General features: G+C 36.2%; 2 protein-coding genes across 2 annotated transcripts; both read right to left on the reverse strand.

Annotated features, from left to right (window-relative positions):
- Window positions 1–1,457: 1,457 nt before the first annotated feature.
- On the reverse strand, window positions 1,458–1,987 carry LOC115921095 (late histone H2A.L3-like). Its single transcript, XM_030978167.1, has one exon. The coding sequence runs from the start codon at window positions 1,913–1,915 to the stop codon at window positions 1,505–1,507; it is 411 nt and encodes a 136-aa protein (XP_030834027.1). The 5' UTR covers window positions 1,916–1,987; the 3' UTR covers window positions 1,458–1,504.
- An 8,498-nt stretch (window positions 1,988–10,485) lies between these two features.
- Window positions 10,486–13,462, reverse strand: LOC115921354. The gene is made up of 3 exons (XM_030978760.1): window positions 13,357–13,462; window positions 12,067–12,323; window positions 10,486–10,827 (listed from the first exon to the last, which is right to left on the reverse strand). The coding sequence occupies exons 1-3, from the start codon at window positions 13,460–13,462 to the stop codon at window positions 10,486–10,488; spliced, it is 705 nt and encodes a 234-aa protein (XP_030834620.1).
- Window positions 13,463–13,750: the final 288 nt, after the last annotated feature.

Consider the following 13,750-nt stretch of genomic DNA (forward strand, 5'->3'; position numbering starts at 1 on the left):
TCATTCCGGAAAAAAGCTAAGATATATTCACATAAATGTTCAGTTTAGGCATTCAGAAATGACTTGGATGGAACCATAGAGCATCCATAAAAAAAAGTTTTGGAATCAGAATCACTTTATGAAATTTGCACAAGATTCATGGACAGCAAAGTTAAGATTCAAGGTATTTGTGTTGATGTCTTCATGTTTTTTTTCTGGAGTTGTATGGGAAAATTATATTTTCATTGTTGTAAGAATAGCAGAAAACTGCTCTATAAACACGTTTAAAAATTGTAAGTGCACAAATTGTTTAGTCTACTCAGACTTGGCTGCAAATACAAATTTATTTTGTCACTTTACTCAAGTCTTGACTGGTTCTTATTTCATTTGTAAACTGTCTTCACAAATCAGCCATAAAGCGGTCTATTGCTCTGGACCTTTTAAAGGTAAAGACCAGTATTGGAAACGCCCCAATTTCAAAAAATAAAATGAAAGCTCTTTATTACCAATCATGTGAAAGAATGTTTTGACCAATAGATCTACATGATGATAAAAATTTTGCCGGGAAACCGCCTACTAATTGATATATTTGGTAAATTAGTTTATCTATTGGACTGTGAGAGAAAAACGCATGTGTCGTGGACGTGTGCGTAGTCCCATATACATCTTGCTGTGTACAGTGCTTGTAACTTTACGAAGACTGGGCCAAATTTCTTATCATTTTGATGATTCCAGAAGTTGCAGTACACGCCAATAGTAGATCTACTTATATGCTAGATGATCAACCTTTTCTGATCGATTTCACGTTTCTTTCACAATCACATGACCATAGGTCTATAATTGGTCTTAAAGGCACACTGCCATACTTGTAGCCACTTGCTCCCTCTATATAGAAAACTTCCCCAATCAGTGCCTGTTGGTCCCCCATGATCCTCTTTTTTCCTATGTTAAATGAGAGCCGAGTTAATGAGATAGCCACCTGTCGCAGTGACCTCGATGGCTCGCTGTGTGGTCTAATCCCTTCTTGCCCAGTAGTGGTGACGGTCTTTAATATTATAAGGTAATGGTGGTGGTCGTCTTCTCTATATTACTCTCCTTTACTGCAACTCCATTCATTTCTTTCTTGAGCTCTTTTTATCATTTGGTTCAGGTATGTACCTGTAGTTTGCTTTGATACTCAACAATTAGTTTCATTCCAATCCCTCCACCCCCCCCCCCCCCCCAAGTGTTATTTAGGGTACACTAATTGCTCGTCCCTCCCTTTGATATCCCCCCCCCCCCTTGACTTGTAAATCACTAAATGTTGCCTTTTTTCAGATTAAGAACCACAAAAAGCAGCATGCACCGAATGTAGTCAAACACTTATAAACAGACACATTCATTCATTCATTATATGTCTAGCCTCTGGGGCCTAAATTAAAGGCTTATAAAAACTACAAAATAACGAGAGCTTTTCAATTCATTCTTTCTTGGAAATGTGATGGCCCTGAAAAGGGCCGGGTTAGATGGTGGGCACAGGAAGAATTTAATATTCCTGGCTCTGGCTGCTCTTTCCACTCTTCTTGGCAGCAGCAGACTTCTTGGGGAGAAGGACGGCCTGGATGTTGGGCAGTACACCTCCCTGTGCGATGGTCACTCCGCTGAGAAGCTTGTTCAACTCCTCGTCATTACGGACAGCAAGCTGCAAGTGACGGGGGATGATGCGGGACTTCTTGTTGTCGCGTGCGGCGTTGCCAGCCAGCTCGAGGATCTCAGCTGCCAAGTACTCGAGCACGGCAGCCAGGTAGACTGGGGCTCCAGCTCCAACACGAGCTGCGTAGTTTCCCTTGCGAAGGAAACGATGGACACGACCAACTGGGAACTGAAGTCCTGCTCGGGCTGATCGGCTTTTGGCCTTGCTTCGTGCTTTTCCGCCTTTTCCTCCGCGTCCAGACATGTTGAGTTATTGAATATTGCGTGTAGATACAAAGACGTAAGAAATTGGTGAACTGAATAATTTTCGACCGTGACAAGGTATTTATACCGCAAGCGGGGATCCAACGACAGCCAATCAGATTGCTCGATAGCCAATTAGTTTAATGCAATGCGAATGTAGTGACTCACCGGCACGACGGCACGGCCGCCAATATCTTTAATAAAGAAGGCGGGCATGATTCCTCCGACGTCCGCTTAAGAAAGCCACTGACGTATTCATGACGAAAGATGGCGATATATTTTGTGTTAGTTCAAAAAGTCAAATTTGTCGTCTGCTAAGTTCTCATGAATAGTCTCCGATAGCTGCCTAGAATTCTAGGCCTAAATTGAATATATTCACTTTTGATATAGTCTTAGAGTCTATAGCTTTTAAACATTTTTTAGGGTATAATATTTAAGAAATATTCCCAAGAAATACTCTTTTACTTTTTAGGCAGAGGACCACCTTTCAGCAATTGCCATCTAATTTTTTCCTATTAAAAACTAAACAAAATCATAAGTAGTACCCCATGCAACATCGAAATATAGATCTTTGGCGTACTGCCTATAGTAAATAAAAATCTCTGATATATGATAACGAATAACCGATGCAAGCACTATATACTATAGGCCTACTGACAATCAAGATTTTATTGGGTGTCGATCGGCTCCTTGGTATATAGATCTTGTATAATCTAACTACATTAAAAATATATATATATAGAAATCAGACAACTAAATATTTTGAGAGAGCCAGTGTGAAAATCTATTATTCAATGCGAAAAATCATTGCTTCGTATATATATATATATATATATATATATATATATATATATGCATCCCCCTCTTTTCGCCTGCCACCCTGCCAGATTAATCTGCCGGGGGCTTCCCTTAATATTGTAGCTATGGGAGTATTTTCAGTTATTCGGATTTGCCGGCTCAGTGTTTCACATTTATTTATTGGAATTTATGCAGCATAAACTATTTTCTAAATCACGGACAAGAGAGCCGCGTTAATGTCGGGACCATGCACCATAGTCATTGGACTTGGAGTGTGATTTAATTAGTTCTGCGCTGAAGTCCAGCTCTGAAAATGGTCGAGCGCCATCTCTTGTGAAAAGTATTATGGCGCAAGTCTAATTTGACACATTTGAAGTTCCCATATTCCGTACTGCACGTTCTTTTTGGCTACCTACATCTGCCAAACAAATAAACACATGATAATGATGTAGAAGAAGAAAAAGAAGAAGAAGAAGGAAAAGAAGAAGAAGAAGAAGTAAAAGGAGAAGAAGAAGGAGAAAGAAAGAAGAGGAAGAAGAAAAAGAAGAAGAAGAAGAGGAAGAAGAAGAAGGAAAAAAAGAAGAAGAAGAAGTAAAAGGAGAAGAAGAAGGAGAAAGAAAGAAGAGGAAGAAGAAAAAGAAGAAGGAGGAAGAAGAAGAAGGAAAATAAGAAGAAGAAGAAGTAAAAGGAGAAGAAGAAGGAGAAAGAAAGAAGAGGAAGAAGAAAAATAAGAAAAAGAAGAGGAAGAAGAAGAAGGAAAAAAAGAGGAAGAAGAAGAAAAAGAAGATGAAAACAAGAAGTCATCGATGGAATGTTAAGCAACAATAATTATATGGACTTCTTTTCTCAATGAAGTCAAAGGGCTTGCGTGGATTGGGGGGGGGGGGGGGGGGGTGTGCTGCAGCCAATAGTGAAGCACCCGTCTGCTTTATTGTGAGCCAAGCTAGGGGTCGTCTCTAACTGATTTTTATTACATCTTGCCTTACATTCAAATCATAAATGGATTAAGTGGCACCACAAATTTTGTTGCTTGCATGACATTTTCATTCATAATTATTCATTCATATTTCTGAACTGGCTTATTGTCTTTTCTTTGGCTCTCTCTATTATGTCCTTATTTTTATAATAATCATTTATCATTCTTTCTATTAATCGATGATTATTTTCCTTTTTATGCCTCCGCCACCGAAGGTGGTGCCGGAGGCATCATGTTTTCGGGTTGTCCGTCCGTACGTCCGTACGTCCGTCCCGTTTGACCGTTATCACAATATCTCAAGAACCATTTAAGATTTAAACTTAAGACTCGGGAATAGTATTTATCACCATAGGAAGACGATCTGATTAGATTTTGGAGTACGTAGGTCAAAGGTCACAGGTCACAGAGGTCAACTTATGAAATTCCTTGTATTGAGTTTGTTAGCGCGATATCTCAAGAACCATTTGAGATTTAAACTTCAAACTTAAGTAATTCAGTAATTCATTTATTTTCCACAATAATAAAAGTACAAAGATGTACATTACATATAACAGATATATACATGTATATACAATAACAACAACAAATACCAAAACAAAATGTGAACATTTACAGTAACATTGACAAAGAGGAAAATGAGCATAAGTGATTGATTAAAGTGTAATGATATAGAACATGTTATTATTGCGGAGGGAGCCAACTGGAAGACAGGAAAATAGTCTTAAGTGCGTTGGCACCCATCATGATCAATTAAATATAATCTTAATACATTAAATAACAATTGAATAATTGCGTTAAACAAAAAAAAGCAAAGTAAATTTGTATATAAAGAAAGAAAGGACGGGTTAAGAAGCTCTACTAACGTTGTAGTTGATTACGGTATGAATTTATCAAGTGTTTTTTTAGTTTGCGTTTGAAAGATTGGAGTGACACTGAGTTTTTTTATTTCATTTGGTAAAGAACTCCACAGTTTTGGGCCTGTAAAAAATAAAGTAGATTTTGCATAGGATGTACGTATTTTGGGGGAAATGAAAATCATTAGACAACCGAGTTTGATAAGAGTGAATACTTGCATTTATAGGAAATAGATCAGTAATATAACGAGGGAATAAGCGATTTTTACATTTATACATGAACATACCAGTTTGTAGCTGACAAATATCGGATAGGCTTAATACATTGAGCTTATGAAATAGCGGAGCAGAATGAGAGTTATACGAGGATTTTGATATCAGGCGAATGGCTTTTTTTTGTAGTTTAAAGACTCTATCAGAATATGACTTAGGACAGCCACCCCAATTTATATTACAGTATGATATGTGGGGTAGGAAAAGGGTATTGTAAATAGTAAGAAGAATTTTTTCGGGTAATAAATTGCGCAGGCGATATAGGATACCAACAACTTGAGAAATGAGAACAAACATCTCCTAAATGATATTTCCAAGACATGGATTCATCTATATGAACACCTAAAAATTTGGTATGATTTGTATGTAATAGTTGGGATTTGTCCATATGGATTCTTATATCATCAATATTATAATTCATATTGCTAAAAACCATATAGTTAGTTTTAGACATATTTATAATTAACTTATTACATTTTAACCACTGATATACATTTTGTAATTCTTTATTAAACGTGGTATTAATAAGGGGAATATCTTTATGGGTAAAAAAAATACTTGTATCATCGGCAAACTGTATAAAACTTAGGACATTTGATGAACACTGAATATCATTTATGTAAATTAGAAATAATACTGGGCCGAGGATAGAACCCTGTGGAACCCCGCAAACAACATGAGCATATTTAGGTCAAAGGTCAAGGGTCACAGAGGTCAACTTATGAAATTCCATACATTGAGATTGTTATCATGATATCTCAAGAACCACTGGAGATTTAAACTCCAAACTTGTTTAAATTGCTCTATGGCGGAGGCATCATTTTCGACTGCGCGCAGTCAAAATTCCATCTAGTTTTTTCTTTTTTTACCTCAGTCTCTTTCGCTCCATTCATTTTTCAATCTTGAAAATAAAGGAATGCATGTAAAGAAATCATCAGTGTATTTCAAAAGGTATATTTCATTATAACAACATAATGAATATTCATATAAATCCTAATGAATATTCATTTAAAAATAATGAATAATCATGTGAATCTATAAACGAGTAACAAGGTACAATTACAAATCAAGGCAGCTGTATTCTTTGGCAAATATGTTCCATTTTTGGTGGGTCCGAACTGTGGCCCCATTTCACAACACGTGTCATCAGTGACAAATCAGCAAATTTGTCACTGGTTTTTGTCATTGAAAAAGGCTTTGTGAAAGTGGTCCATGAAGTGCTGAATTTGTGCCTAATCAAATAGCGGCAGCAGTTTATGATATGAAGTATTAGACAAAATATCAAAATGTAATGAAATCATGTCTACTTTCTGAGGAACTGTCATCAATGATTTAAAATACGGACAAAGAGTTGAAACATGGAAAAGATTGTGGACACTTGTTTTGCCAAAATAATACACACCCTTTTCAAAGTATAACTTAGGAAAATAGCTATGAAAAAGAATTTTCACTTTTTAATTGATTGGGGATAAAAGAACAAAGAATCTACAGTTTTTCACTTATGTGAGAATTTTTTTTTTTTCGTCCCTATTAATTATGATTGCATAATATAAAATACATTGTTATTTTTTAAAGAATAACATTGATAGGATAGCACCGAAAACATTTGGCACAAGACGACAGCTAAATAGACTATTTTTGTAATGTAACCATATCTAATGCATATGCCTTTGTGAAGTGCCTCGATACACATTTTGTCATTCATCCATTACAAATTATTGTATTTCAATAGTCAGAATGCAAATTGCATACATTATTTGTTGCCAGGTAGGACAGACATTATGTCTTGCCCTACCTAACGACACGTAATATGCATTTTGCATTGTGACTATTGAAATACAATTGTTCATAACAATATGAAATATTTGTATTGAGGCACTTCACAAAGACGTATGCATTAAATTTGGTTACGGTAGGAAAATTGTCTATTGGCAGTCTATTAGGGTACCGTTAGTTGATTACTGCTACATGCTAATTAAATAAATACATGATAACATAAACATATTTACATTGGTCCAAAAACTATTCATGTTCTAAAAGTAACACAAACATAAAGCCATACAAAATTCATGAGCTCACAGGTAGTGTACTAAAAACATGTTTCAAATAGATTGTTCCAATTTTCTGTGCTTTTCAAATTTCATTGAAGATAAATGACGCAGAGACCTGTACACACAAACGTGTAAAAAAAAACATTTAAATAAGTGCATTACCTGTATTACATGTGATACATTTGTGTACTTCCTCTTAAAAACTAATATCATTGTAAATGCATGGTTTTACATAATCAGACTCATTGCATACTATGCATAAATACATCAACACATCAGCGTTTGAATTCTATTGAATAAATGTATCAAGTATTTTTTCACAAAGATCTTTAAAAAAAAAATTGAATCTATTTTTTCACCAAAGTACAGCTAATAATTAAAGCCACACTGTACTAGAAGCACGTCTCATGCCATCTCAGGTCAGCTGAGCTGTTGTTTCTCACTTTGAGTCCTCTGTCTACAAAGTGGACATTAGTAATCTGGTTACGTACTGTTGGCATGTTGACCATGAGATGGCGCTGTGCAATAAACAGTACGCTAGGGCTGAAAGTTCATCTGTTCAGTATAGTTTTAACCTTTAACACTAAGAATTTTCGTAACACTGCCTACAATGAATAAGATAGCTATTAATTACATATATGAAATGATATAAATGAGGCTTTTCCATTGATATAATGGTCTGTTCCTTTGATATAATCTCTTTTTAGCAAGTACAGTCAAACCTGTCTATAGTGGCCATGCATTTCATCTTCCTGGAGAGAGAAATGTGTGTTGTAGAACCTGTCTATGAAGGCCACATGTCTACAGTGGCCACTTTCTCTGTTTGCCTTGGACAGTCTTAATAAACAGGTTTGACTGTGTTGGTATATTCACACAATAGCAACAGTAAGGATGCAAGCGTTTCACCAAATCGACCACAAAATATATAACTATGGTAGATTCTTAATAGTAAATACCATAACTAATAACATGATAAAGATATGACAATACTTCATATATTTTTACACCTAAAATATATACCGGTAACATAATTGATGATAACATAATACATACATCAAACTTTGTTATAAAAGATGGAATGACATGTTCATGGCTAATTGAAGGGGATATTTACATACAGGGCTCTATGTTTAACTCTTCTGACATAAGGCCTGTTGTATTTGACATACACGTATTTGGCATGTGGATGTAGGAGCTAGGCCCTGGCTGTGAAAATTAGCTGAATATGATCATATTATTGAATATTTTTTTTTTAAATCAAAGTGTTGCTATATCTATCCAAATAGAATGACATTGAGGGAAATTATTGTTATGTAGTACTTGTATTATTCCCCCCTCCCTTCAGTCATCCACCTTTCATTCACCTTTCTCCCACCTGCTCCATGATAAAACAGAACCCACTATCCCATTACTTTTTATTATAAACAATTGACCACTAATGACCACCCAAGATTTAGATTCCAGGAACGAACCACATTCCAATAACTATGACTCATACTAGGCCCAAACCCCAGTCACTTACACTCTCCATAGCCACTCCCCATAATACCATGACAACCCTGACCATTGACCAATGATAAGCATGAATAAGTCACCCCTCCCAACATTGGTTTTCTCCCCAAACTTTCCTGAATGTAAAGTTGGAGAATGATAGGAACTTGGGTTTCAGCCGTCAACCGCTGAACAAGGATTCTACAGAGACTTGTATTTGTGAATGTGATAATTACGACAAAGTATCGATGATGATTAAAAGTTCTCGTGAATTATAACAAGAAATAGTACAGCGTCTTTCTTTATGCTCCTCGCCTCCAACAATTACTGATCCCTACACAACATTATAGACACATTTGGCCTCTTGTTCAGAAAAAGCCAAACTAAAACTGATTCTTTGTAAAATAAGAGTATATTTGGTATACATGGTGCACTTGACAATTAACCCTATTTTAACTGGGCTATTTCAGACCAGGTTTTTACTGGGGGGGGGGGGGGGGGGGGTCAAATCTCGGCCGTTTCACAACCGATCGCCCGAAAAATTTGCATGCATGTCAAGTGAAGAGTATAGAATACTATGGTAATTTCAATTTTTTTTTGGAAAAATTTACTCATTTGCATATTTATGGTAATTTATGCAAATAAGGTCATAAAATTCACATTTTTACCCATAAATCATATATAATTCATATTAAAGCATTCTTGTTCACTATATATATATATATTTGTTAGACCGTTTGGAATAATAATACAACGAAAATTGGAAGAGCCAGGTTATTCCTTATGTTATCTATTGTTTAGATAATTTCTTATGCATTTCATTGTTTTTTTAATTTATGTATTTTAGTGTTTTTGTTGTTTTATTTTATTTCTAACTACAATTCAACTAATTTGACCCCAAAACAAACACCTAAACTTTAAACAAGACCAAATAACCAATGTTTTTTCTCTTTTTAGGAAAAATGATATTTCCATGTGTTTTGAAATGACAAATTTTCGGGCTGACATGCAAAAGTTCATGTGACTTTGTAACTATATGTCTGATTTTCAAAAAAAATTGTTTTAAAAGATGCGTAAGACTCGAAAGAAAAAAGTAACGAAAGGAATACTTTATATCTGCCGCGGTTCCGGAGTAGTTGCTAAATTGACCCCCCCCCCCCCCCCCCCAGTTAACATAGGGTTAAAGGGGAACCCTCAACTCCCTTAACTCCATCAATGATTTCATAAGATCTATATAGACACCAATATAATACGTTGCTTACATTTTATTGGCTCCAAAACTATCATTTCTATAGGACAGTTCTTGACCCATTGCATTTGTATGGGAAACAGAAGTGCCTTTGCCAAATATGCCCCTGGCCGGTGCTGCCCTCTACACAGCGTTGCCAATTGGCATTTAATTGATTATAACTGTATTATTCTTTTCTCAAAGCCCGGATCTTTTTGTCTCATTTTTCAGTTCTTTTAACCAATAGCAGTACAGTGTCTCCTTTTAATGATATTTTTGGGGCATTATCTTTCGCAATTTCCTTTCACATTGTTTTTTTTTATATGAAACATTTTTAATTATGTTAAAACTTTGAAGGAGTGGAAAATAAGATTAATCGCTGCCAATTTGAGGAGGGAAAACTGAATAATTAAAAATGAAAATTGAAATATTGTGGGTTAAAGGTATTCCAGTATTGGAAACGCCCCAATTTCAAAAAATGAAATGGAAGCTCTTATTACCAATCATGTGAAAGAATATGTTTTGACTAATACATGACAAAAATTTTGCCGGGAAACCGCCTACTAATTGATATATTTGGTAAATTAGTTTATCTACATGGTCTGTGAGAGATAAACGCACGTGTCACGCACGTATAGTCCCATATACATCTTTCTGTGTACAGTGCTTGTAACTTTATGAAGACTGGGCCAAATTTCTTATCATTTTGATGATTCAAGAACCTTGCAGTACACAACAATACTTATATGCTAGATGATCAACCTTTTCTGATCGATTCCACAACGTTTCTTTCACAATGCAATCGCATGACCATAACTGGTCTTTACCTTTAATAAAACCAACTTGTTTCCAGTTCGATTTTCGAACAAATCTTAGATGTGACAGAGAAAGGGTGATATTTCATACATTGGTAGCCAGTCTATCTTTAGAATCGTACGAAACTTCTGAATCCTTATCGGAATCATGCTCGTAACCGTACGGATCATCACGGTCGCGGTACTCTCCGTTTCCCTCCGGTTTATAGCGCGTGTAAGGCGGGTCGCAGAAGTCCCGCGGATCCACGTAATCCTCGTGATCGCTATGACGACTACGCTGGCTGCGGATACTGCGATCGTGGTAGATGGGTTCAGGTTTAGCGTCGTCAAATTTGGAGTACTGATTGTCGTGCCTAGCGTACGGGTCGTCGTCATTGTAAGGTTCGCGACGGTTGTCGTAGTCGTCTTCCCAAGGAGGAGGAGGACGCTGTGTGAAAATGAAAGGAAATATTGATTTGAACACGTCCAAATTATAATTATTATTATCATTTATATGACCAATCGGACATCATACAATGAGTATAAAAATCAGATAACACATAGACATTTCATAATACATTCAAACAGCTTTAGGAAAGCTGAGAGGAGAGAGAGAAGGATACAATCTGCTGGTCAGGGGTGACAAAAGCAATTGAAATTGCTATTACTCGAAAGCATGTCACCCCCCCCCCCCCCCCTCCCCCCAAAGCATTAATTAAATTAAATGATGATTTTTAAATTTTATATTTTATGTGATTGTCAGAAGAGATTTCTATAACAATTAAGAAAGTTTTCAATCATACGTCCGCCCTATTTCATACAACCCCTGTATGAAAAAATCTATTCCATCATCAATAAACTAAGAAAATGAAAGTTTATGAAATTTTCTGCACGAAGCGAATTGGAGAGGATCTTGCAAGATATATTAGTGCTGTTGTTGTTTTTCACTGATGACAACTTTAAAAACTCATAACTTTTCTATTTTTAATTGGATATCACTCAGACTTTCACTAATTTGTTGCTTTCTTTTTTTCAGATCTTTTTCAATCTTGTTCTCCTTTAAAGCCCCTCTGCACTAGTTTGGCCGGGGGAATTAGACCTCCCTGTATGGTCACCGACAGGTGGTTATCTCATTAAATCAGCTCTCATCTAACATAAGAAAAAGCGGATCATGGGGACCAATGGTAACCGATTAGGCATTGTTTGCTACATAGAGGGCGCAAGTAGCTATAACTAGTGCAGTGGGGCTTTAAGGGTTAGGTTCAGTCTTCATTCAGCTATCAAATAGTAGAACTATTCCTTGAAATGCACTGAGCGCCGATATTGGTAGCCGGCGTTAAAGCTAGGGTAATAATTTCCAAAGCTCTTTGGAAGCGCAAAGAGACTAAGTATTATGCGCTATACAAGAACAGACTATTTTTATTATTATCAAGCTTTACAAGCTAACATGCCGGAATACACTAAGGAAAAACTCATTCAGCCAGAGAATAATCAATGTGTGGAATGGTCTTCCAGGCAATGTTGTGGAGAGTACACTATCAATCGTTTCAAATCTGGACTTGAGAAATGGTGGAAAGATGCCCCAGATAAATATGATGACAACCCCAACCAAAGGAAACCATGGATAGGAACAACAGTCTAAAGACTGAATAATCCTGGATCAAGTGAGTTACAACTGAGTTATTACCCTGTCAAACTGATGAGGCTCCATATACTCGTTAGACTGCCTGCGTCTGTACTGCGGATCCTCCCACGAATCACGCTTCCGATTGACGAACTCATGCGGCATGGCGTAGCGAGGTCGTGACCCCGAGCTATGAGGGGAGCCGTCGGGTTCGTCACCTGTCTTCTTTCCCTTGTTGAGGGCGTCCTTTAGAGACATAACTTGGGGGATGATCTCAACAGGGATGGCTTCTTTACTTGCATGATCCACTTGAGCTTTATCTGTTGATATTAAAGGTATAAGGGACTAAGTAAAGATAACTAAAAATAATCTTGAGTTATAATATACAAAATATATACAGTCAAACCTGTCTATAGCATCCACCCAAGAGACACACAAAAAGTGGCCTTTGTAGACAGGCTCCTTTAGTACATGTTTCAATGAGAAACCATTTTCAAGGGAAACAACAAATGTGGCCTTTGTAGACAGGTGGTCACTAAAGCAGGTTTGACTGTACAACAAAGGAAGAGTTGGATGTTATTTCTCGCAGGCTGAAACAATAGAAATACATGAAATAAACTATTTTTGTCATGCATATGTATCGCTATAATAGAGATGAAATTACCTGTGTACAAAAATACTTTACTGTTCGCGAAAGCTCTTTTAGGATTTGGTGTTGAAGTGCAATTCTCTCACAGTGATAGTTAATAACGTATTTTATCATTTTACACTGAAGCTCTATTTCACTTTACCAGGGCACTTTGAGAGTTTTTTTTCGAGAGCTAGTTGTACATGCTCCCTGCTCCTGTGTACTTTTTTTGTTTACTGGTACTATATGTGCAGACAACTGCAGAAATAGGCACTCAAGCCGTTTATACATTAATCATGTTTCTTTTACTCTGAATCACAGAAGCCAGTCTAATATACATTGTATATAACTTTAACAATGTGTTTTATCTGTATAATTATATTGATGATTGTAGTTAAACAACTTTTTTTAAAATCAATTGCATATATTGCCAAGTAATTTGAATTTAATTGTTCATCTTTATCTTGTATATACTGTATACATGTGCAATTCAGCATATTGCTGTAGACCATGTCGTTTAAAGCCCCATTGCACTACTTATAGCTACTTGCGCCCTCTATATATCAAACAATGCCTAATCGGTGACCATTGGTCCCCCATGATCCTCTTTTTCTTATGTTAATTGAGAGCTGATTTGATGAGATAACCACCTGTCAGTTACAACGCTGGGTGGTCTAATCCCTCCTAGCCAGACCATTTTTAAATTTTCAAATTAAATCACTCACTCTTCCTAAGCCTCCTCCTGCAGTATGCCATGAAGATGATGGTCATGACGAAGATAAATCCAGACGCTGCTACTACTCCTATGATGATGTAGATGATCCGATCCATACCTGGTGTGTCATTAAAAAGGGAGAACAAATTGATACGTTTGATATGAAGGTGATATTTTGTAGCAACTTACTCATATATCTCAATATATCTTATATATATCTTACTATATATCTCAAACATGATTGTAATATTCACTTATATATATATATATATGATTATAAATGATTGTAATATGCACTCAATTCACAATACATGTATATTAAAAAATAAATGTGGTCATTTCTACACATTTACAACATTCTATGTCAAGTATGATTGCAATATTCATTTAAACAGGTTCATTCA

Source organism: Strongylocentrotus purpuratus, unplaced genomic scaffold (assembly GCF_000002235.5).
Source record: "Strongylocentrotus purpuratus isolate Spur 01 unplaced genomic scaffold, Spur_5.0 spur5_scaffold_1, whole genome shotgun sequence".
NCBI lineage: Eukaryota > Metazoa > Echinodermata > Echinoidea > Camarodonta > Strongylocentrotidae > Strongylocentrotus > Strongylocentrotus purpuratus.